Raw genomic sequence first — 27,004 nt, 5'->3', positions numbered from 1 at the left:
ACTGCCGTAATCTCCAATGATGTCTACGAAGACGTGAACAAATATTACATTTTTCAATTTCATTCTGAAGTTTCGACAACAAAAGATTGTCGATGGTAAAATCATCCTATTTATAAGTTAAATATGCTCCCCATTAGGTAACTCAAAGTAAAAAAAAGTGCTAATCTTAATCAATTTTATTAATATTGCGGATTGTTTATAATACTCGTACTACAAAACTTCTTCACATAAAATCGACGTTTCCAGATTATCAATAAACCAAGTAAATTCTGCCTACATTTATCCCAACCTTTTACACAAATACAAAAAAGTGAGAGATAAACCTACACAACACATGTAACTAGACTTGTAAGTGAAATTCCTGTCCAGAATTTATTGTTTTTATTATTACAATGAAATGTAAATATTGAAATAAACTGTATGATTTTAATAAAATACCTTCGACGAGCAACTTTAAATGCATATTTATTACATTTTAGGAGATTGCACCTTGTACACAATCAAATAAATCGTGAACAAGTCCTTGAATTGAACGCTTAAAAGGAAATGACGTCAGAGGCAACGTCATTTTTCTCATTGGATCCAAGGTTCGGTCAAAGAATTTCCATTTAGGAATGGTTCTAATTAACACGATCCAAGCCAGCCTGTCGACCAATCAGAGCACATGCTATTGAAATCGATTATCGAAAAGCAACCTCGAGGTCACGAATGCAGATGTAATGGCGGCCGGGTGAGATGTAAACAATGTACCACTTCACATTTTTAAATGACGATAACTATTCATCCGAGAGGAATAACTTTTCGTATTAAATTGTTTTAGGTACAAAATAATGGCGCTGATTAAATACATACTATATAGTGTTTACTGTACACGTATGGAAGATTATTTTCGTTTTTGTTTTTTTTTAATTGTAAACACCGTGCACTCATCAAAGATGCTGTAACTCGATGTGCCTTTCATGCTGTATGTTTTATACATTTTAATTGAAAAGACCAATACGTTCCATGAAATGCTTTCGTGTAAAGTACGTACTATCTGCTATAAGATTTTTTGAAACATTTACTTATAGGGTAAGGACGGGGCAAACGGACACCCTAAGGATATATTGAAAAATAACTATCAAACTGTTTATTGAAAAATTACAATTATGGTCGATATAGAAAGTGTGAACATTGAGCTAACAAATAGTACAATGTATAATTCAAAATAATGAACGTTGACCTCCAAATTGTTAAATGAATCAGTGTGTGTAGCAGTGTCCGTTTGCCCCACCATGGCGGGGCAAACGGACATGTGAGAGGGGCAAATGGGCACTAGCTCATTTATGAACTGTCATGTCTCTCAGAAGAAGAACCCACAAAGTATGGGTCATTTCCATTTGCAACGCACTTTACGTGGAACCAGACAGAACACACTTAGCACTGCACCCAGTGTTGACCCTGCTTGTACACAACGTTGCATACACGCCACACATCTTTTGCGGTGCGTTTAACATGCTTTCCCAGTCTTGTTGTTTCATTAGCTGCAGTCAGTTTTTCTCTTTGAGGCGAGCGATGAAAGAAGGATACATTAATAAGTGCGATTCCCCCGTTTTTCGTTTCCTGCTCGAGGTCCCAGAAGTTGATGGCAAGGGGTTGAGTTCTTGAAATCTTCCTTGGAATGAGGCATCGTCTGTCGCTAAAGGTTCTGGTGATCGCTGATCTTGACCATTCACTTCATGGACAGTTCCAGGAATAAATGCGTGCTCAGGCAGGCTTTTTAAATTATTGTAAAAGATGTTAACACTTGCCTTAGATAATCCTTTAGCGCGAGCATATGACAGAGCCTCTGCAACACGCAAGCTGAGTTACTTGTGACGAGCTAAAAATCCTTGTATCCAGTCCTTCCCTGCCATTTGTAGATCATTAAAGGAATGTGGCACACCATTTGTAAATGCATACCGATATACCAAACTGCGGAGTTCCTTATAGGTCAGACCATATCCTATAGAATCAAGTTTCAGAAGGTGCTCCACCAGTTGTACCTCCACTGCATTTGAAAGCGTAGTGTGCTGGCCAAATTTCGGAATTTGCACGTTGCTACTCACCCGTCTCTGTAAAGTGATTCGCGGAACAGACAATGTTCTTTCGGCTGTAGCTAGAGGCATGCCATCTTGTACTGTATTAACAGCCCTCTGCATATTGTCATCTGTCCAGGAACAGCGGTCTGTGGATCGTTCACGATGTCGCACTATCCTGTAACAAGGACACATTATTTTAGAAAGGCATACATCTGAAGGGTAAAACCTGCATTACGTACAATTCACACATGCCCTTTCGACTTTGAGTCAAATGTAGATTAGTTGCTGAATTACATAATACCTTATAGTATTTAAATAATATGCACTTTATGCATGTCGTTTGCCCCAACACAAGCTTGTCCGTTCGCCCCGCCTGTAGCCTTGGGCTTTACATTTTCGAAAAAGCCCACCAGATGGCAGCAGCATGTTGACACAGGCTGTGTATGTCGAGGAGGCAATGACATATCGACACTACAAAGCGCAACTTTGGCGGGACCATCATAATCCAAGCAATCCTTATGTTCCGCACACAGATTTTTACTGTTTAGGTTTTTGCTAGTACAAATATCCTTACCTGGTCAGGTTTTACGGCTGGATTGGTGTTCTTCTTCAAGATTTCAACCGATGTTCAACACACCTTCTCGCCAACGTTCTGCTTCAAATCACAACGCCAACTGATGCACTGTTGCAAACTTCAAAGCCAAATTATTCGTATTTTTCTTAGGGACTGTCCGTTTGCCCCGGTGTCAGTTTGCCCCGTCCTTACCCTATGCTTCGGTCTAAAACGGACTCGAGAAAATACATCAACTTCACACTTCTTTCGAGTTTTAATATGTCCTACTTCTTCCTTTGGAAATAAAATTATCTCTGATACTGCTAATCGCTAGTCTATTCATTTTTATCCATGCCGTACACACTGCCACGTTTTGGTCAAATGTGAACTTGTCCAATTTTTCGTTGATCGTGTACATGAGCAATCTCAGACCATTCAACATTTCCAATATGAACTCTGTTCAGCGACTTTCAATTGCGTTCAATTCAACGACTTGTTCATGATTTATTTGACCGTGTACAAGGCGCTTTAGTGTTTGTTAAGGCCAAGACTAGAGGGAAGAGTAGGGGACCAGCAAGCACGAAATATGTTTGAAGACTAAAATTGGTAAACGCTGTAAGTGCCACAATAATTTAAACATCGTTTTCCACGTGAAACTGTGAAATGTGCCATGCTTTATAATGTGGTAAACGTGAAATTTGGCTGGTAGTCCTCTAAGTAGTTCAAAGGGCGTGTAAAGAGCTCACTAGTGTGCACGTTCGTACGGGCTGATGTGCTGAACGATGCGATTTCCCAACACTTTCGCTTTTGGCACTTACAACGTTTATCACTTTTAGACCTCATTTATGGAGGGTACTTGATAAGTGACCGCATGTGACTGTACGATTTTGCATTCAGGTTATGGTTGATTGATTGATTTAATTTATTTTACTTTGCTTTTGTGCCACATTTGGCTAATCGCGGATATGAAGGTGAATGGTGATAGATCACAAACACGCACGCACACAACAAAGGTCCCACGGAGGATTATACTGGCCGTGGGCCCAGACGCCAGATACACGCTAGCCTACAAAGTGCATTCCAGAGTGTACTACGTGGATGTGAGTTTGACATATGTGTGTCTTTGTGAAAGGTTCGCCCTCATTACACCCCACATTTACGCTATGGTTTCCGAAAACATTAAAAAAAAAATCAAAATTTTCTACTTAGGAGTACTGAATTAAATTACCTACTTTTAACAGAAATCCACACACAACTCTGGCTGACACAGATTCTCAGGTATCTGTACACAAGTCTTTTGAAATTATTACAGAGCAAAGTACGTGAGTGAGCATAGGTTATGTTTGCATGGATTACTTTTATGCTTTGTTACAAACAATGAGCAAGATGTTAAGAGATTAAGTGTAATAAGGATACACCGATATTAGAACACTACAAACACATTCAACTTCACTTAATAGAATTTTCGTGGTGTTCAAATCACTGATTCCCTTTATTTATCAAGAGATGAGCTTTGGAAAGGTTATCTATTGTAGCTCCCCAGAGCTATGAAACCTTGAAAATGAAAGTGACCTTAGCTATTGGAAACTCGAAAGATTTTCCAGAATTCGACATTCGAAGTGAAGAAAATTTTAAGATGTGTGTTTTATATACAAAGAAACTTTCATGACTGATTTTTAAAAACCCTTCTAGCAATTATAATTGTTCCATCAATTTTACCGTTTCTTTTTTCAGCATATGATAAGCTATGAAATAAATTTGACTTAATCCGTATGGCAGAGAGAAAGTTATATTGGACGACAGAAGCCGTGTTGTGTATCCAAGATGGGGATGGACCTCCGTGGCGGAATGGTCAGCGCAACGAATCTCGGTTCGGATTTGAGTGTGTCTGTCTTGAATGAGAAAGTCGAAATTTGAGATTAATTGATATGAGGCTTGTGTGGGAAAAGCTGCCGATTAGGGGCTTTCTTGTTAATGATAATAATAAAGAAAGCGGTTAGCACAACGCGTTGCGACGCTAGGGGTTCCGAGTTCGAATTCCGATTTTTAATCAATGTGAAAACAGAGAATAGAGTAAAATCTGATACATACGATAATCAGTGAATCATAATCATGGGTATGTTTTATCTTAAATGTCGTATTGGTAAATTGGTATTGACGCCGCCTTGTGATCAAGGGGTCCTGGGTTCTATACCCGGTGGAGGCACATTGAGTTTCGGATCCTATTTTAAACTGTAGGTTCAGTCCCATATTTGTGCATAAAAATAGACTTGAAGCAAAACTCAATCAATTGGAGCCGTGTTTTATCGATTTCTGATTGATTTTTGACGAAACAAAGTCCTTTCAGAATTCTACTTTAATTCAAGTTTGCAATGTAATTTAGTTTTGAAAGTGCATGGGTATTATTGTGAAGCATGACCACGAAAAAATGTAATATTTATATGACTTGCTTGCAGCTGCACATCTCAATTAATATGAAGTGTGGCAGGTTTTCGGTGTTTAATTTATTTGCATTGTTTTCCTCAGAGAAATCATGGTTAGTGATTGATTCTCTCTCGATTTGCTGAATACGTGACTGGAGCACTGTAAATCCCACACGTTGAAGCTGTTTCTGGATATCTCCCAATAATAAACTCTTGTCTCTAGATACACTACCGGCAAAAATGTGTAGGGAGGCGAAAAGGAGACAGGAATATATTCGGAATATAGGGTACACTTAAATACCATAGAGAAATGCACATTTGGTATAAATGTTTTGGTTTATTTTACTTCCCTCTTCTGCCACTTTTGGTTAATCGCGAAGATGAGGATGAGTGATGATATGATTGATGACGGAACACTTGCAAAGAACACTCATGTCCAGGCCGGGATTCGAACCCGAGTTCCCTGATGCTGTATCGGGCTGTGATACCCATTTGGTCTAAAATATTTGTATATTTTGTCTTGTTTGCTGGGAGAAATTATAGGACGGACTCATCAACTGAGGAGCTTTTGCCCCTCTGGCGATGTCACTGCTTGTCTCAAAGTGGAAACTTGAGAACAAGAACAAACTAAACAAACAGGTCCTTCGGAAAGATCAATCCTTTGTTTTTGACGTTATATATGCCTTGACACAATCCTGATTTTAGGCCCTCATGGCGGAGTGGTTATCACATCGCGCTATGACGAATATATTTTTGAACCTTTAGGATTCAGATTTTTCGGAATTTTTGTATATTCATAGTGCCTATCAAGAGGACGAAAACTGTCAAATTTCAGATTTTTTGGGCTCATAGTTTTTGAGTTATTGACTTTCAAAAAAGCAAAATCCCAAAAATTGACGACATTTTGAAATCTTCAAACACCTAGCTGTAGATTAAAAACTATTTGACCTAGAGAGCTCAAATTGGTGCCATTCTCTTCTTCCTTTTATGAACTTTAATTTGAATAGACTGTGTCACTTGAATTTTGTAATTTTTAATAAACTTGAAAATAAGTTTTTTGAAAATCTCAAAAACACCCCTTTAATTTATATATATATATATATATATATATATATATATATATATAATATTTTAAGACATCAATTGACAATTTGTGTGCAAAGTTTCTTAATGGGACGGCAATGGGTTCCTATGGAGATTAAATGTTTTGTATTGTAACGTGTCTGAAATTTGCTAAATTTGTTGACTTCCGTGTTAAAAGCATAACTATAAGCTGGCCGGTTAATGTTCAAGTCTTCACATTAATCTATTCTATAATTTTTGGACTACAAATAATATAAACATGTATAATATTTATCACTTCTAATATCAAGTAAGCAAATTGAAAAATGTATATTTGACCACTGGAAAACCCCTAAAACGGATTTCAAAATGGCGGAATGTCTATTGTGAATTTCCCAACATTTTATATTTATTTGTGAATGACTTTTAATATTTTGTGTATTTTTACTTAAAATTTGTGTTTTCTTGTTGTGTTGAATTATAATTTGCCTTTTAAGAATGTAAACCTCTAAATTGTGCGCGATTTGTGAGAAAAAATTGGACAATAGACAAGAGGTAGTTAAAATATGATCACCAGGAATGACCAGCATTGCATGTAACTTGGTAAATGCTCGTCGACGATTTCCAGTTGCAAGCTATGCTGAATATTCTCTCCAACATTGCAGCAGCAATACATCATATTTGCCTCATTCTCCTATACCTGTACTTGCAGAAAACTTTGTCTGTCGTCTGAAAATCCAACCGTGCAGAAAATGTTCCTGGGAGGTAAATTTGTGACAAAATGAAGTAACATATTATGGACCGTACTCGGATTGAGTTTGGAGCTTTTGTTTTAAGTCCACTTTATGCACAGAAAGGCTAATTGAGGCTTGATCTACAGTTTAAAGTGGTATCCGAACCACTATGTTTCTCCACCGGTATCGAATCTGGGACCCTGGGTTGAACTCGGATAAGATCTCTTAATAGAACAAGTACTAATGCATTCCCTGCAAAGCATGGCAGGACTGACACGAGGAAATCGATTTACAGAAATCTAAAAGGCAATGTATGTTTTTCCATACACCTGGGTTCCACTTACAACTTAGCAATGCAAGAATAGCCCAGAATTGTTTTGAAGAGTAGTGAAAAACACAATGAAATGCGAGAAAGTAGACAAACGGGGGGGGGGTTAATGATATTAAAAAAGCCATCTAACGACTGGATTCTGTATCCCCATTCCATTTTGACTCAAGTTTCTGCAACATTAGTACAGCAGGTAGTCACAGCTGATTCAGGAGTTAATCTTGATGAATTAAATTACTTATATATCGGTACGGACATCGTCTTCAAAGTAATTGACAAAGAGGTGTTCAAATATTCTGCCAAAGGGTTGACAAAGTGAAAACAGTAGGATATTCTGCTGCTGTTGCTGTTGTGAGCCCTGTCGTATACGATATACAAGCAGATGCAGCACTTTTTCAGAGAATGATGACTTTTGCCACTGGCTTCGTGCATATCCTCGTGCATTATTCGAATGACAAAGTATATTAAGGAGAACTGACAAGTCTCAGTTAGTTCATGCAGTATTCAAATACACGAATTAGTTACAAATGGAGAAGGTTCAGTGTATGTACAAGCCAGTGCGTTTTGGATGGTGGATCTATCCTACATTGAGTTACATTGCATATCAAAGAAAAACACAAGAACCTTGCAAGGTCTTGTGTAGATTTCACTCTGAAAAAAGATGGAAGGGCTATCGAGGTTTCTGGTGGCTTTCTTACGATCAAGGGCATAACCTCAGAAGATTCTGCACCAAGACCAATAGGAATGTTGTTTCAGCGCCGGCAAGAAAGAACACTACCTAGCTAATGAAAACAACAACCAAGCAATTATTTCCCTTATAGGTAGGTGCGATGTTGAAGAAGCACCGGTGTGCTGTGCACAACACAGGTGAGGATGTTCATGTAGGCATCGCTCGTCCTGCAGTCTCATCATCGCATAATGCAAGTATTTGTACAACAGTAATAGAGTGAAGAGGCCGACTTGCTTCTGTACCATGCCAAGGAATGGTTTCAAGTCGTACTATCGTAGTGACATGTGGCGGGTAGCATCTCCCAATACTGCGTTCGATATCTTCGGAATTCAATCACTGTTGGGTCGTGACATCCGCAAGCTGCTCCTGTTTCTGTATGTTTTCACGGGCTGTAATACCACATCCAGAATTGTTCTGGCCTCCCCGATGGTGTAGTGGTAACATCCGTCGTCTTGTATTCAATGGGCTTAGGATTCGATACCTGGTGGAGGAACGTGGTGATTAGGATCCCACTTTAAACTGCATGTCCAGTCCTGATTAGCGTATCTGTGAATAAAGTGGAACTAACACAAAAACTCAAAACCACATCCACGATGTGTTCGATTGGGAAATCCGCAGCATTAGACAAACTGAAGAAGGTAACTGAGCTCCGTTCAGCTGCAAATTACTTCTGTTTACATCCCTGCCTACATTCAGATATTGAAGCCGTTGGAAGAAAAGAAATGCTTCTGATGTATGACTGGGAGTCGTTGGAATTCACGCGTGAACTATGTCGTCGAATGTTAATTGAAAACATAGCTGCAGGTACATCGTTTGTTACACCTGAGTGTTTGTCGCCTACCGATTCGTCCACAAAGTACCATAACCTTCGCACACACTTTCCAATAAGAATCTGGAAGTATACAGAAGAGATGATCGAGGCAGAAGGGTGGAGTTGGCATGTAATGAGTAATTCCTGCTGTGGCTGTACAACCACTAAATCCAGATTTCCTCCTTAAGATGATTTGCTGTTCATGCACGACGAACCTTGGTGATACTTGACGATGTGGGTGCAAGTGTAATGTCCTCTTCAATCGCTCGTGGCGAGTGGTTGCAATAATAAAATGATGACAGTCACTGGCGTACGTAGGATTCTTTTTTTGAGAGGGGAGGTTTGGATTTGTAAAAGTGGGCATTACCTACGTTCAACTAGGGGTGATACACAATAAAATATTTCGTATATTTGGAACTTTCACTCCAAATTGTAATCTGAGGATTAATTTAAGAGGGATTCGCATTTAGTATATTCCCAAGTTCCTTGCTGCTTTCATTTAACAATTTTGATTTTTCTCAAAATTTCGGGAGGGACTGTAGCCCCATCTGCTCCCCCCCAATACACACATTTGTACGCCAGTGTTTACAGTGATGAAGATGATTAATTAAACTTTGTCCATCCTTAGGAGTTGGCTTTATAATTAAGATAATTATATTTGAAGTAATTACTATTTTCCTGATTTCTAACTTCTAAAAATTACTTTTAATATCAATATTAAATAATAAATGGTATATTGTTGAAATATAGTTTCAGCTTAAATATTTTTAAATGTAAATAAAAGCGTTATCTCTTTATATATATAACGCGTAAATTACTTTATTTTTACCTTTAGTAGAAAACAGCCAGTCCGCCATTTTGAAATCCGTTTGTTTTGGGAGTTTCCCGTGGTCCGATTTATCTGATTTTGGATATCTTATTCAGCAATAATTTCTGAGCTAGAAACTCTTTAAAAACCTTCTGAAGCAATTTTGCCCAGGTCAAAGTGTAAATTGCCTGGACTGGGATCTCAGACCAAAACAACAAGTGGCAAGTGACAAGCGACAGCGAGGGTTCATACCAAAGTGACAAACAACAAGCAAAAGGGGCCTTTCAGTCTACAAGCAAGCATTCGCCGACCCTGGGCGAAGAACAGACCAAGGCGACACAATGCACGTTATTGAGAAAACGACCCAGTCCGAGCAATATGCAAGGGACAAGCAAGCAACATGTGTCGCTTGTTGCATGTCACTTCAGTCTGAAAGCTCCTCAAATGTAAATAATATCATATATTTATATATGTCGTTAGCTACATCCCATGAGATTTTTTATGCAACATGTACCATTATATTATTCTTAAAAGTGATAAATATTATCAATTTTCATATTATTTGTAGGCCAAAAATTATAGAATAGATTAATGTGAAGACTTGAACATCAATCAGTCAGCTTATAGTTATGCTTTTAACATGGAAGTCAACAAATTTAGCAAATTTCAGACAATACAAAACATTTAATCTCCATAGGAACCCACTGCCGTCCCATTATGAAATTTTGCACACAAATAGTCAATTATATATATATATATATATATATATATATATATATATATATATATATATAATTGGGCTTCCCCGATGGCGCAGTGGTAGCGTCATTGCCTTGTAATCAAGGGGTCCCGGGTTCGAACCCGGTGGAGGCACATAGTGGTTCGGATCGCACATAAAACTGTAGGGCCAGTCCCGATTAGCCTAAGGTGCATAAAGTGTACTTAAAACACCAAATCAATCAATCAATCAATTTAATTTCTGAAATTTCCAAAAAAAAACTTTTTTCAAGTTTATTAAAAATTACAAAATGCAAGTGACACAGTCATTTCAAATTAAAGCTCACAAAAAGCAGATCATGACACCAATTTGAGCTTTCTAGGTAAAATAGTTTTTAATCTACAGCTAGCTGTTAAAGATTTCAAAATGTGGTCAAATTTTGGGATTTTTGCTTTTTTGACAGTAAATAACTCAAAAACTATGAGCCCAAAAAATCTGAAATTTGGCAGTTTTAGTTACCGTTACCGGCACTATAACTGTACCAAAAATTATCAATTTCTGATATGTCAAGGTTCAGACCTTTCTGGTTGATTTGATATGGAATGACCCATTGACGATGTTAATGACTGAATTATGCCAGAATAATGAAGTAAGTTGAACGGTTGAAGTGATTTTTTGCTATGAAGCGAATATGTTATACCAGACAATGTTCTTCGGACTAACAATCTAACATGCCATATCAGATTTCATTCGTTAATGAGAACTTTATTAGAAATTTATGTAAATGTAAATTGCATTACAGTTAACATCTGTTCACCGAGCAAAGGAATCATAGGCAGACTTTTGAGGAAGATCAATCGATATGACCAATCCTGTCGTTTGACTGGAAATATATAAAAAAACGCAAAGATGTTCAGTGTTGATGATATTCCTCCATATGCTTAATTCTTTGGTAGCATTAAAAAAATTGGACAAAATAAAATATAAAATGTAGTATTTCCGTAATACAGAAGATTAAAGTGAAGTCAGCACCTTAACCAGACTCCGTTCATCTCTGTCACTCCAAAGGTTATAAAGTTATAAAAAATTCTGTTTTTACAATTCGGCCAATTTAACTGCTTCAGCTTCGTGACTACTGTCTAAACACCAACGCTCTCGTGTCGACGCAATGAAGTCCGATAACGGAGAAATTGCATTTTCAGAAAACTGAAGAGGTTCACACACAAAGAAAAAAAAACTATCCCTCAGTGTCTGTCGAAAATGTAAAGAAATGGACCACAAGAAGAGAAACTGGGAACCAAAATTCAGAGGATGCTGATATCCTGGTATGTATTTATAGCCCCCAGGGAATCAAGCTCATACCCCTGAATGTATTCGGCTGGAGGCGAATTCTTTCAGGGTGTTCCCCCTTTATTTTGTCCGTTGAGAAGCTATATTCATATTGAAGTTGGGAGATGATAACATCTAGTACCTTTTGTGCAAGCTACAAGGTTGCGAGTTATGTCAAAAAACTTATATTCTCTTATAATAATTCTGCTTTAAGTTTGCAATCTTTAAGAACATCGTGCGTAATTTTCCCACTTACAATGCATTTTATGGTAGCCATTGGATCATTGTGCGTGGTACAGTACATACAGTATATATTAGATATAAAATCAATAATTATTTGAGCTTATAATATAAAACGCCTATTTTCATGCCTGTCACATTGGCCTCTACTAGAAAACGAAGGTTAACTTATTGTTAATATGTAGGTAAGAACTTCATAGCAGCTTCTCGGTGGCTGAGTGGTTAACGCACAGCGCTACTAAGACGCAGAAAATAGGTTCCTAGTAGGGCATAGAAGTTCCATTGTGTTAGTTCTTTCATCAGTATCATCTGTTCATCCTCATCGTCACGATGAATAGAGATATAAAAGAGCTACGGGAGGTACATAATTAACATACAAAGAGCACATTACAAATCGTCGTGTGAGAACCAGGGGGACGTAACTCCAATTTATCAAATTTGCAGGAGAGAGGAAATAATGTATTCTTAGCAATATCTTTGGCTTTTAATAAGAGCCAGTAAATTAGAGATACGTGGATCTACTTTTCCACTAAGGATTAGAGGTGGAGATATGTAGATCTGACTCTAAATAGAGCTCTTCAGAGCAGGCACGTATCTAGAAATATACAGGGTGTCCGGGCTAAAGTTATACAAAAATAACTGCGTATAATGCGAAAACTGCTCTTTGTATTGTCACAAAGTGGGTGATTTGAGTATGAGGCAACCACCAGTTTAGTATTTCTTTTTCAATAATAATAGCTATACATATTATTTTTTTGGTATGTGTTTCGTGTGTAGTTTGCACTCTTCTCTGGAGTATAAGTGATCAAGTCAAGAAGGACTCTGGCGAGAAGGTGCGGGTAGAAATTTTGTATTTTAATTATATATATATATATATATATATATATATATATATATATATATATATTCTTGGGTTTATATTAAATATTAATCTATTCCTATTCTCCTGGGGTATTTGGGTTATAGTTAGGGATTAATTGAGGTCCAGTACTACCAATGTACCCTCATATACGGTCCATGACAGATTACGGGCAGCTAGATGTGGAATTTCAACATGTAGTGTAACAAAATACGCAAGAGGGCAGCACCTCGTGTGACTGACCAAAAGGGGGCTCTTGTGGAAACCCCCTCTGCCGGCCAGTTCAAGAACCACCCCAGGAGGGAGAAGGGGGAAGGTTTTTTTTTATGGTTTTTTTTCTCTCTTCGAGGAGAGAGGCTACAAAAAGACACAACAAAGAAAAAGTATGGCGGAGTAGATAGACATAGTAAGGCAGCCTGTAGAGAGTGTGCGTTGTGCAAATAGTGCGGATAAGGATTTTTGACATGTGTAATATCGATGCAAGGATCTTAGGAAAGGATTGGACATAGTGAAAGAAAGAAGCCGCAGAAGGAAAGTGTGTAAAAGAAGAGGACTGGACTAGGTTAGAAGGAATATGCAGGTGAGAGTGCAGTGAATAAGGGCCCCAACGGAAGGCGCCGGGACTTAGTTAGTGTATGTGAATGGGATAAGTAAAACAAATAGTAGAGACCTCTAATAACTAAGACGGAACTGTAAATAAAACAAGAAGCAAAAGTATATAACCTATAATGTTCACAATCATTTAATCATCTTTTTTTTAACAACGCAGAAATAATAAATTCAATATTTGTATAAATATTATTGTACTGGTTGTTTTTTATGAACAAATTATAGTGCTCACGGTGGCGAGGTGGGGAAAGGGTTAACACCTAAGTAAACTTTCATAAGAGTCTCATGCCATCCCTTTCGCCTCTCCCCGTTGTGCGTCACATTGAGACAGCGTATCGTTGGGCTAATAACGCCTCAAATGCTGGTCAACACTTGGCACGAGCTTGAGTATCATTTGGATATCTGTCGAGCTACAAATGGTGCACACGTTGAGGTGTGCCAGCGTACATAGAAACTTTCTGAACTTTGTGCAAAACCAGGACAAGAAAGTTAATAAACTTTACTGATGCTAAAATATATGTGTGTATTTTTGTATACTTCTAGCCCGGACACACTGTATTTCCGGGCGGGGGTTCGAATCAAGTGTCTCCAAATAATAATAATAATAATAATAATAGTAGTAATAATAATATTTGATTGATTTATTGATTTGGTGTTTTAAGTCCACTTTATGCACCGTAAGGCTAATCTGGACTGGACTTACAGTATAAAGTGGGATCCGAACCACTGTGCCATGCGCCTCCACCGGGTATAGAACCCGGGACCCCTTGATTACAAGGCGACGACACTACCACTGCGCCATCGGGTAGGCCCAATAATAATAATAATAATAATAATAATAATAATAATAAATTTAAAAATATATTAAATTAAAGTACGTAGTATTAATTAAAATATTAAAATTAATTAATAATATTATATTTTATTACATGAATAGGTAATAAGACGGTGTAAGGATAGTGATATAACAGCACGTATTCATTATCTAGCTTACGTATAGGTAAGTAAAGTCGGCAAAATTTGTAAAAGAAAAACAAAAAAGTAACTGCCCTGGCAAGAAAATTAATGTCAAATAGATAAAGAATTGAATATGTATTGAATATCAAAAAAAGGATGTTTGATCCAGTTGATGAAAAGTAAAATTGGTAATATTTTATGCATATTATTATAAGTAGTAATAAATCTTTCAAATATCTCCTTTGGTACTGTCATTCAAAGTCACATGATCCCAATATAATCCTTACCTTCCAATAAGTTCGAAGGAAATAAATAATCCTCTACTAAACAACAAGTATATTTTCATTATTTAATTTTAGTATTTAGTAAGTCTTTCGGGGGCCCGGATCTCCTGGAGTCCTTGCTTCAGAGGGAATAGGTTAAACAAAACTGAAAACCATATTATTTGGAATTAGGTTTCTCTGGTTATCACGCGACGAAATAAGAAATAGAAATTAACTTACGCAAACAAACTTCAGAAAACAATGGTGCTGTTTCTCGTTGCAGCTTCACAATGCACAGAAGTATTCCTCCCTAAAAAATTTCCTGCATAGCACAGCTCGGAACCACGTTTTCCTGCTACCCTAACCGAAGAGTCACTGAATCATTTGAAAGAGTCGCGCCAATTTTTTGACGCTTATCTTATCGTTCCAAGCAAGGACTGAGTTGACTCAATGAACGCTAATAAACAACGAGTTCCTGTGAACGTTAAAGGGAGGAGGGGGAATGGAGATTTATGACGGTTGACCTTGAAGACTGTTGTGTGCCTTGACTTATTTAGGCGGAGATTACTGTGCCTGGAACATGCAGTCACAATCAAGCAATTGCTGGTGGTTTCAGCTATTCTCATGCACTATTTGACGTTTGGTGTGAATCACAAATGACAAAACCGGACGTTAGATATAACAATTGTACTACCTTCCTATTACACGCTAAAAACATATATTTTTAACTTTTTAGTTATCATTATGAATAACAACCCTAGGTTAAGTCAAATTATGTTGAAATATAGTTATAAGAACTTGATAGTATTGATTGATTGATTGATTTATTGATTTTGTGTTTTAAGTCCACGTTATGCACAATAAGGATAATCGGGACTGGACCTAGAGTTTAAAGTGGGATCCGAACCACTATGTGCCTCCACCGGGTATCGAACCCGGCACCCTTTGATTACAAGACGAAGACGTAGCCATTGCGCTGGTATTATTAGGGGTTCTAATGAAGATTTTTGAGAGTAAAGATTTGATTTTGAAAGTTAAGCTTATTGCATCGGCCTCCCTGATGGCGCAGTGGTAGCGTTGTCGCCTTGTAATCAAGGGGTCCCGGGTTCGATACCCGGTGGAGGCACATAGTGGTTCGGATCTCACTTTAGCTCTAGGTCCAGTCCCGATTATCCTTACTGTGCATAAAGTGGACTTAAAACACCAAATCAATCTATCATATTGCATCGGATGCTTGATAAATATTCAATACTAAGGCCATGTTAATAGTGCAGTGGCTAACGCTGATGTGCTGTAAGTTTGTAGTCAATAGTTTTTGGGTTCGATTTCTGGTGGAGGCATATTTCCACTGATTTGAATCTCACTTAAAACTGTAGGTCCAGTTTCGATGAGACAAGCTGAAAATAAAGGGAGCTTTCAGACCGAAGCGACACGCGACAAGAGACAGACATTTCATACCGAAGCAGCAAGTGACATTGCCCCTTCAACTAATGTCGTGCCGGTTCGGTTCAGATGGTTGCTTTTAGTTCTGATGGCTGGTTTCCAAGCGCCACGTGCCGCTTGTCGATACCGAATCTACAGGCAACATGTGTAGCTTGAGAATTTCACCGAGGGAACACAGGCTTGTGCGCCCTGTCATGCCGCTTAGGTGTGAAACGATGTTGCTGATTGGCTCGTTTCCAAGCGGAACACATGGGAAATAAATTATGAGCTGAGCACAAGAAGTATAGAGAAATTTTACCTGACTGATGGAGGACAATCTGCTCAGTCCCAAATCGTGTGATAAATTGTACCGTTCCTTGACATGCTGAAATTACACTTTCCACCTCACATTCTAGTATATTTCTACAGGCAAAGATAGAATTTGTTCACGTAAATTTACAAGCAGATCTACAGGCTCCAAAGTACATCCGTTTGCGTAACTCTGGCCTAAGTAAGAAGTATCTCACTACGACCTTTATATCTTACATAACCTGACCCCTCGACCGTAAACGACAATAATTCTTACGTCATCATAAGCCTTTGACAATGACCATGCTGGAATTTCCGTATATCTTGTTTATCGTGTCAGAGATTATTTTAAAACATTTTTCCTAAATTATCTACCATCGACACAGTGATATATTTAAGGTTTTGTTTCTAGGATTTTGCTACTACGAGACGAGTACGTACTCAATCCACGTACTACCGAATTGTAACTTCGTGCTAGCATTAAAATTATAAAATTAGTTCATTCATAAGTGTCTAAGTAAAAGGATATGATTGGCCTCCCCGATGGCGCAGTGGTAACGTCATCGCCTTGTAATCAAGGGGTCCCGGGTTCGATAGCAGGTAGAGTCGCATAGTGGTTCGGATCACACTTTAAACTATAGATCCAATCCCAATTAGCCTTACTGTGCATAAAGTGGGCTTAAAACATCAACTCAATCAATCAAATAAGGATATGATTTTCAGTCAATAAGTGACAAATGTGACAAACTAAATATTTCGAGACGAGAAAATCAGTCCTTAAGCAGGTCCTCTTCAATGCAACACTGACCATATGAGATTAAAATTGACTTAAAACAATCCCAAAACACTACGTTAGTGTTGAGGTTATAGATGATTCCCTATTGCAATCTGTATATGAACACAAGTAGCCTCAGACGTTATTTCTAGGAGTCTACGCAGGGGCGTAACGAGACTCGTGGGGGTCCCGGGCCAGACTACACGGGTGGGGACCCGCAGTTATGCTATTATAATGACTAGATACACGAATATCAAATGCGTAAATCTAGCATATGTAAGCAGATACAATTCTGTACATAATAATTAAAAATGTGTTTGTTTTTTATAAATGCTAGAGACGAGTAGTACAAAATAACTAATAAAATAGATACTGTGAAATACATTCTTTACTCATTAACAAATTAAGATTAATAACACAAGTATGCGACCAATTTGCTTCAGCAAAAGTAATTACATTTTCAGAAAGCTTACCATCAGTCATGACAGAAATGACATTTCGTTCCTTCTCATCACGTGAGGATTTTTTTTTTTACAATTTTTCAATTTCTAACGAAACCGCCTTTTTGCTAGTATAAGACAATTAGTTAGGATATATCTACTTGTAATTTACAGTTAATTTCAATTTTTTTTAAGAAACTTGGTGTCCAACAATGGCCTGATATTGACTTTCAATAATGCCCTGATATTGGCTTCCAACAATGCCCGAGTATTGCATTATGTCTACCTATTGTTTCAAAATGCACGTGAAGAAAATATTCATTTCTTCACTGGCGTTTGTTAGTTTCATTTGGGAAATGCTGCTCACTTGTTGATCTGTTTTTTATGTCTTGGCTTTAACTGCTTTCAGGTGGTCTTTATGTGTTTGTGTGTGAGCTTATCGAGGAAACCTAGTTTTTTTATTGTAGTGTGAAGTGGTGCTGAAAAATGTATCACCGGGCGTGTAGAAATCATCCCGATAGTTTCTGTTACACTTGTGGAAGTTATATGTTGCCAATCCCTGCACCTACGCAGCTGGAGAATAACAGTGGTGAATCAGAAGAGACCTCTGAACACGAACATGATCCTTCATTTCAAATAAGTGGACCTTCTTCTCCTCCTCTGTTCACACAAGGTGAAATAAACGATTTAGTTAGAGACCTGTATTTACCCAAAATTAGTGCTGAACTTCTTGGATCGCGACTCAAAGAAAATAATTTACTTGCTCCGGCAACTACGTTTGCTTGGTACAGACATAGGGAAAATGAACTTGTAATTTTTTTTTCAAAGGTAGATAAACTGGTGTACTGCAATAACGTGTTAGGTTTGATTGAAGCTCTTGGAGTCGAGTATAATGTTGCTGATTGGAGGTTATTTGTTGACAGTTCGGTGAGGAGCATGAAAGCAGTACTGCTTCATAACGGCAACTTGCTGCCCTCAGTACCTCTAGGATATTCAGTAGTTTTGAAGGAAACGTACATAAACTTGGGGTTCATGTTGGAAAAGATAAAGTACAACGAACATAACTGGATTGTTTGCCCTGATTTAAAAGTGTTAACAATTGTTCTTGGTCAACAAACTTGTTTTACTAAGTATCCCTGCTTTATGTGTTTCTGGGATAGCAGAGCACGAAATGAACACTGGCCAAAACGTACTGATTTTATACCAGGACAGAAAAATGTTGTCAGTGAATCTTTGATTCCTAGAGATAAAGCTGTCCTTCCTCCGCTCCATATTAAGTTAGGCATCATGAAGCAATTCATAACAAGTCTAAGCCAGGAAAGCAATGTCCTTCAATATCTGAGGTCAAAGTTTCAAAACAAATCTGAAGACAAAATTCAGGCAGGTGTATTTGATGGCCCACAGGTACGCATTCTTATGAGAGACCAACATTTCCCTAACAGCATGAATGAAGTGGAAAATTCAGTGTCGATGTCATTCAAACGTGTATGTGAAAACTTTCTGGGCAACAAGAAATCAGAAAACTACGAACAGGTTGTTGACGAAATGCTACAAAACTTGAAATTTTTAGGGTGCAGAATGAGTGTTAAGTTGCATTTCTTGAATAGTCATATTGATTACTTCCTTGAGAATCTTGGTGCAAAAAGAGATGAGCAAGGTGAAAGATTCCACAAAGATATCAGAACCATGGAAACAAGATATCAAGGGCGGTGGAATGAGGTCATGATGGCTGATTACTGCTGGTGCCTCAAGAGAGATACTTCTGTCAATTACAGTAGAAGCTCAGTGAAACGGCGCAAAATATCTTCTGTTTGATCTGTTAGGGTTCACTCACACTCTATGAACTTCTCTTTATGATGGTGCACTGACATCAACTTGTACAAAATATTAATTCCTATGACTTGTTGTAACACTTCAGTTCCATTGAAAATACTCCAAACTTGATTAATGTACATTAATTTTAAAACGATATTACAAAAGAAAGTGACGTGATACGAGAAAACTGAAAGCAGATCTGAATTCAGCACACATAAGTTTATGTAAATCAGTTCTTACTTGCAGTGAAGCAGATAAAAAGTTTCAAAATGCATACTTGTGTAAGTAATTATAATGCTTACATTTAGATAAGTTTATTATCATTTACGCAAAAGCATCGATTACTTTGTTAAACTTGATTTCCTTGGCTGTGTCATTTTCAGTTGAAAATAAAGTCACACCACTAAGACGTTCCTGACTCATAGTACCGCGCAAATAAGTTTCAATAATTTTGAATTTAGAAAACGATCCCTCTGCCTTTGCTACTGTGAGAGGAACAGTAAGGTACAGTCACGGTCGTATAACGCATTGCAGGGAAGCCAGTATTTCAGGATCTAGGTGTCCAGTTTTCTTGCCAGTCACTGTACATGCACGATCACAATAACTGGAAATCAATGAATTATGTTGCATTACAAGGAGATGAGCAAGCTCCTTCCGATCATTCATGCACTTTTATCTTGTGTTTGAAGGAACTTCCGATAATTGATTGATTGATTGATTTAGTTTATTTTACCTCGCGTTGAGTGATGAAATGATTAAATTGATGAATGGACATTCACGAACAACCAAGCCCGAGCAGGATTCGAACCCGGGTCCTTGGCGTCGCAGCGCGATGTGCTAACCACCCTTTTTTTTATTTATTAAAAAGAAATATTCCCTACACGGAGGTATCCCCCAACATTCACACTTTTTCTCACTTTTACGCTTGTCAATTCTTACATTTCCTCATTATCTGGACAAACACAAATACCCATGTCTTACCTGGGACTCGAACCCGGAACCCCTGGCGTTGTAGCGCGCTCTGCTAACCACTCCGCCACGGAGGTCGACAACCACTCGGTCACAGGGTCCGGCGGAACTTCCGATAATATTAACGAATAATATAAAGGTTAGGAAATGTTTTTGAATTTTTTTCAGGTTCTTTGCGAAGCTAGGTATCTAGATCTTGACATAAAGAACGCTGTATCACTTTCTTTGTGTGTACAACTCCTTTCATGCCTTTATAACGATTTTCCAGTTGTGAACAAATTGTCTAATACCGGGTAAAATATTAATACGTTGAACAAACTCTCTCGGTTGACAAGTCTTTGGACAGAGTTCGTCATAATGATTCTTTGTCTCTTTGATTCCTTTGTCAGAGAACTTACGTGAACTCCTCCTATTTGGGAGAGCATATTTTCATCATTTTAACAATTGATTCAAATACTTCCCGATGCTTAGTCATTTCTAAGAGAGCGTTACTTGAGACAGTCTGTTTTCTTTGACGTAGAAGTGATACTCATCTGCTACAAGACTTTACATTGAACAATAAAATGAAACTGATTATTGCAGACGTACAACTACACCCTCTACCTTGGGGGCCCCGGGACACTGCCCCGGCTGCTCCAGCCTAGGTACGTCCCTGAGTCTACGGGAATGTTTCAACGGTTAATACAGCTCGTTATTCTCATTTTTCAATAATGTTTTGATTTACAACTTTAATCGTTCTTCCTTTTTTACACCGCCATCGTGTTAACCGACCTCCTTGACGGAGTGGTTAGCACAACGCGCTACGACGCCAGAGGTCCCAGGTTCGAATCCCGGTCTGGGGATAGGTGTTCTTTGTGAGTGTCCATTCATAAATTTTATCATATCATCTCATCTTCGCGATTATTCAAAAGTGGCAGAATAGCGAAGTAAAATTAACCAAGTCAATCAAACAACTACCACTGTGTTTTTTTTTCACAAATGCTGTTTACAGTCCTTATAGTCAAACAAAAGAGCTACAGTAAAATTCATCTTCAGGTTTTTCTTGTGACGAATGATGAATATGTTTATAGGGAAATCAACGAAGTGAGTTCTGGAAACGTTTCCGAGGTTCAGTGAGCTAACCAGGCCCGTAGCTAGAGGGGGGCAGGGGGGGGGGCAACTGCCCCCCCTGAGAGCCTATTTCCCCCCTGTGAAAAATACAAAACACATTCCTACCTGGAATTCTCACTAATCTTTACAATTATATCATGTGTTACTCTAGCAACATAACAAAGACACTTATTGATTTTGTGATTTATTAGGGTGTATGGGATTCCGTATAATGTCGTATCAGGATTGAGAGGAAAAATTCCCGTCCAGATTCAGACTTCGGGAAATGATTTTGCAATATTCAGTATCTAGAACAGTTCCGAGAGTTTGAGTGGTCTAGTATTAAAGGTGCCTAATGTGTTTGGATGTTTTTCTTGGATCTGTTGCTATGAACTTTGAAGCGCTTAATTTTTTTTACCAAGTCTACCTTTTGATAATAGTGATTCATGTGGTAGAAAGAGGGAGTGGATATTCTATTTTTGTTACTTAGCGTTGCGTTTCTGCCACTTCTAGCTAATCGCAACAATGAGTGATGACGTGAAATTGATGAAGGGACACTCATAAACAGTGCCGCAACCACAGGGGCAGAGGGCATTGTCCCTCCCCCCCCCCAACCTTGGACCGAAGTCTATTCAAGGGGAAGCAAACATTGAAGTATAAAAACAAGACTAGGAGAATATAAGAATAGCAGGACAATTGGATACTCATGATGGAATTAGTTTTTACGTGTTCCTTGCATTTTCCTTCCAGACGGCCAAGGGTACTTACAAGGGGCACAGAGGGGCAATTGCCCCCCTCGATTTCAAATTTTATACAAATAAAAATACATTTCGTAAAATGTGCTTGCTCGCTTCCCTCGCAATCTCTCCTATTATTATAGTCAAAGTTCAGACCCATAGCTATGGGGCGGCGGGAGTCGGCCCTGGGAGTAAAAAATGTTAAAGAGAATGCCATGGCGCCACGTAAAGTTATTTGCGCCCTATTAAAACAATTTATTTCTATGAAACTTAATATGAAATATTAATGATGACACTGTAATCCCTGAAGTCATGGATCAATCAAGGGATTCCTATTTGTTTGTAAGGTGTCAAAACATGTATTTCAACTATAATATAATATTACAATTCAAACAATATTTTGCAAAATGGTTAACGTAACCAGTAGGCAAACATTGTATGTAGTGATGCAAAAGTCTCCCCTTTGAAGGAAATGATTCTATGTCTATGTCATCAAATCGTTATTCATGGGACCAACTAAGTATTAGTCTGAGGGTGCCAGATCTGGCTGTACAGTGGATCGGGGACCACGGACCAGCCCATTTTGCCGATCACCTGATTTGTTGCCAAAGAGGTGTGTGGTCGCGCATTGTCATGGTGAATGTGGATCGCTTTCAGATTCTTATGCGGTCTCTTCCTCCTAATGGCTTCTCTAAGCTTATGGAGTGTCTCAATGTACCGCTCGCTGTTGATGGTACGGCCACATTCCAGGAAATCAAGGAGAATGACACCCAATCAACTCATCCACTCGCTGACGATTCGTGTCAGTGGTCGCCGTAGATGGTCTCCCACTGCGCGGTTTGTCTTCAATGCTGGTTTCCCCTTCTGTAAACTTATTCATCCACCTGTGCACATTTCTCTTGTCAATGGTGTCATCTCCGTATACATTCTGTAGCCTTCTGTGGATGTCGGACAGTGCACAACGGACTTTTTTCAAAGAGGATTCTAGAGTTGGGTTCAACGATGGCGCAAATGCATCGCTTTAAATGGAGACTATGTTGAGTAGCTGGTTTGTATAGAGGAAGAGTCACTCCAACTACATGTGCAATTTGAACGATCTACATCAGTTAATAAAGAGGTTATGAACACTTTTGCATTACTTTCTGTACGACCCATGTATGACTTGATATCTAAGGAAATTCGAAAAAATAAATGACTCCTTGATACAGAGCGCAAATAGGATTGATTATTAGGTAACTTTTGGAGAAGTGTATATACGTTTTAGAAAGGTCATAAGTATTTATTTCCTATACATTTCAGTGTTCCTTGGAGCATGCTGTTTTAAAGGAAAAGGTGAAATGAAAGGCATAGAGAATTAACTTTTGTGCCAACAAAGAAGGTTTATTATTAAATTCCATTGAATAATATGAATTTGTAAATTGACATGTTCTTGTGCTGCACTTTGTAGTTAGTTACTATGTGAAGGAAGAGGAATCTGATAGTAATCATCTTATGTCATACACATCGCGTCAACTCTCTTACTCCTAGGAACAACAAATACGAAACAATGTAGCTTATGACGAAAGTAAACTTTATTGCACATAAGTAGGAATTCTGGATGTCATATATTTTACACTCAGCATTCAGATACATTAACTTCTTTTTCACATTTGAGCCAATATATACATTTCAAAAATTACACTTATGTACATTATCTTGCAGTACAAACGCACCAAAAATTCCTTATATTTGTCCAAATGATTTCAAAAAGTCAGCTGCTCGATGGAATATAATGTAGATGTCTGATAAATGTTTTTCAATTTCTTTCTTCATTTCTTCTTTCTTCTCTTTGGACTCTGCTCTGTGATATTCGAACAAAAGATCAACAATTCCCGGAAAACCAGCACTCCCGTATGCGTTGAATTTGCTTTGGCTGAAAATAGCGTGTCTGTAAAAAAAAAATACATGGTCTAGAAAACATGGAGTATACAAAATTAATTCATATAGTAAATATGAAGTTCTTGTTTACCTTCAACGTAATTGGACTACAACGTAAGAAAATAACAACAAAGGGAAAATGCAGTATCCATCTCTGTGCAAAAGGGTCAAAGTTAGTCCTAGATGATTATATGTATGCTAAGCGAAATGCATAGGTGCATAAGAAAGTGAACACCGAACTTGAATTATGTATATTTAATGTTAGTTTGAACCCACTGAGAACAAAGCCAACGAGTAACTTTCTTTTGCTATTAAATTTCGAATAGAATACATAGGATGGATATTAATTCATTGTGATCTATATTTCCGTTACCAGAAATTTTCTTTCATCATAGGGCAGGGACCTACAAAAAAATAACACGTCCATACTTCTATTGCGATTCTAGGAAACTAGTACAAAGCATAGTATCTAACTTATTTAATTTATCTTGCTTTAAACATAAAGTTAATTTTCTTTATTACTACATGATAAACTGCTGTTTTCTATGAAACCTCGCGGGGTGATACTTGTGTACAACATAGAATTAATAAGTTTGCAAGTACTCACATGTTATTTGCAAAGCAAATGGCCTGCTATGTGATAAAACTGTTTATTTCAGACTATCAATGCGGGAACATAAGCATTTATTTATAAATTCAAAGACGCAAGACACAGTAGAGGAATTCATCTGTCTACACCTTTCGCAAATGGCACTCGAATTTCGTTCAGAGAGTTCTCATAGCCTTTCACTGTTCTCCAGTGACATACAAGAAGCCAGGAACGTTACACCATTTTTATCATTCGCTGCCGTTTTGGCAGATAAGAAACGTTTAACCAATCACAGTTTGATATCTACTTTACTGAAAACAAGACCAATCCCTTTCAAAGTGTACTGAAAGCCCTATATGAATATTCTGAATAATATTTACGAACAAGGTAAAGTAGAATTTTACTCATCGTTTTGCAAGTACGTCTCACATATGAGGAAGTTAGGAAAATGGCTAAAAGTGAGGGATTGATTCTGTTCAAAGTGCGTGTGCCGCAAGAGTGAATGAAGATAAAAACGAGAAGGTCTCAACTTATAAAAATTAATTGTTATGTTGGATTGTATCATTTCTCTTTCAGTAACAATGGAAATGGTTTCCTGGCAATATTAAACAATCTATCTGCATGTTACAGCACGTGAATAAACTTCAAATCTATCAACTCATGGAAAACCTAATTCTGGTCAATAATTGTAAGTACATACTTCTATTACTTATTTGTATATCGTGTTTATGTACAATCATGTAGTTTTAATTTCCCCTAGTTCCGAAAACTTGAGGCAGATTCAAGAACGAATGCTAAGTGTATTGGATGTGATAATGATTTCTAGTTTTATAATATAATGTTAAAATGATTGATTCTTTTTGACATACAATCATAATGGGATCCTTTACCTATTCTAACACAGCATTTCAGTGGAGCACCTCATCTCTAGTCTTCAAGTGAACTCTCTAGCTGCTTATGTCGATGAGAATCGAATGTAATTGATTTGTTGTTTTAAGTCCACTTTATGCACAGAAAGGCTAATCGAGATTGGACCTACAGGTTTAAAATGGAATCCGAACCACTGTGCATGTGCCTCCAGCGGGTATCGAACCCAGGACCCCTTGATTACAAGACGACGACGCTACCACTGCACCATCGGGGAGGTCACAGAATCGAATCTAAGATGGCCTTGGGAATTCATATAAGAGGGAGAGTGTAGAAGAGTACTGGATTAGTATTCATTTCCAGTTCCATGTTAGGTTCGATCCACACATATGGCAAAAGAAGCAAAGAGTTCACCAGAACATGAGATATCATAGTGCTAGACAAGGACGTGTCCAGGAGTCCGGACTCCACCCCGAAATAGTTTTTTGCTTTAAAAAATTGAAATGTTTCAGAACTAAAATCAAATAAACAAAATACTTGTATTCAATTCATTGCATAACATGGATCTTGTCTATTTTCGCCGAACTTATAAACAGGATTCGATTGGGGGGGTTAGTTTTGTTTAGACAGTGATATCTATTTCTTTTTTACATATTTTCCTACGTTGAATAGATCTTTGTAGTCTAGAAATGCTGTAATATCTATTTTACACCGTCTCTTAACTTTTCATGTAATAATAATAATAATAATTTATTACGAGTAATATGTCTATTATATTATTATTATTATTATTACATGTGAGATGCTTGTTTACCACATGAGAACCCCTCTAGAAATATACAGGGCGATTCTAAAGTCCCAGGACACCCTTCTTTCTCTGAAACGAATGCGGTAATGGCAGATCCAACTTAACCTGGGTAAATAAGGGTAAGGGGCTCATGTGTGAGGGTGCTTCCGGGACATGGCCGCCATCATGAAGTCCGCCATATTGGATCTAGGTCAAATTTTTCAATTGGCAATAGGATCATGGGGTATCGAAACACATTAGAATTCTCCCAGAAATGCAATGCTGTAATTAGTTTTGTGATACCTGGAACGGTACAAACGTTATTGAGACTGAAAATTGCCACGCCTTCTGTTTGTTGCAGGTAACGAATGATGACACTAACACTGCAAGAGTGGATTGAGGTGATCCTGATAGCTGGGGAACGCAGCAGCCGTGTCATAGCTGCCGACTTCAGCAACGGAAAGGCCTCCAATTTCTCACAGCACCATCGCATCTTGATTGTCAAGTTTCGTGAAACAAGAAGTGTGGCAGACAAGCTCAGTGGCCGTTCGAAAACAGCGACTGACGAGTTCACGATAGTCCTCGCAAGATACATTTTTGAGGGGACAAGGTTGGCATAAATAATATTTTATATGTGTAAATATATATGTAATGCATCCTTCTACGTGAATTTTTGGGGTACAGAAGGTGCCTCCCCCCCGCAAAGTCAGCGCCTTTGGCACCCGACGTTTATCAGCAGAGCATAATGTCAGTCACCCGTCCATTGTGCGGATTCTGCACACTAACAAGTGGCATCCATATAAG

General features: G+C 38.0%; 2 protein-coding genes across 2 annotated transcripts in view; both read right to left on the bottom strand.

The window, feature by feature from the left end:
• Positions 1 to 16,370, bottom strand: part of LOC145978774 (N-acetylated-alpha-linked acidic dipeptidase 2-like) — a 236,056-nt gene extending 219,686 nt beyond the window's left edge. Inside the window, exon 1 of the mRNA XM_083111590.1 lies at positions 16,226 to 16,370. The gene's annotated coding sequence lies outside the window, so the exon portion shown is untranslated. The remainder of the gene's footprint in view (positions 1 to 16,225) is intronic.
• Positions 16,371 to 23,589: 7,219 nt separating this feature from the next.
• The window catches only part of LOC145978533 (N-acetylated-alpha-linked acidic dipeptidase 2-like), a 59,534-nt gene continuing 56,119 nt past the window's right edge, over positions 23,590 to 27,004 (bottom strand). The window contains exon 18 of the mRNA XM_083111185.1: positions 23,590 to 23,967. Coding sequence (XP_082967311.1) covers positions 23,763 to 23,967 — 205 coding nt within the window. The 3' untranslated portion in view covers positions 23,590 to 23,762. The remainder of the gene's footprint in view (positions 23,968 to 27,004) is intronic.

This window comes from Lepisma saccharinum, chromosome 25, assembly GCF_977018435.1.
Source record: "Lepisma saccharinum chromosome 25, izLepSacc3.1, whole genome shotgun sequence".
Taxonomy (NCBI): domain Eukaryota; kingdom Metazoa; phylum Arthropoda; class Insecta; order Zygentoma; family Lepismatidae; genus Lepisma; species Lepisma saccharinum.
The sequence above is the reverse complement of the archived record's forward strand: the minus strand, read 5'-3'. Positions and strand labels throughout refer to the sequence as shown.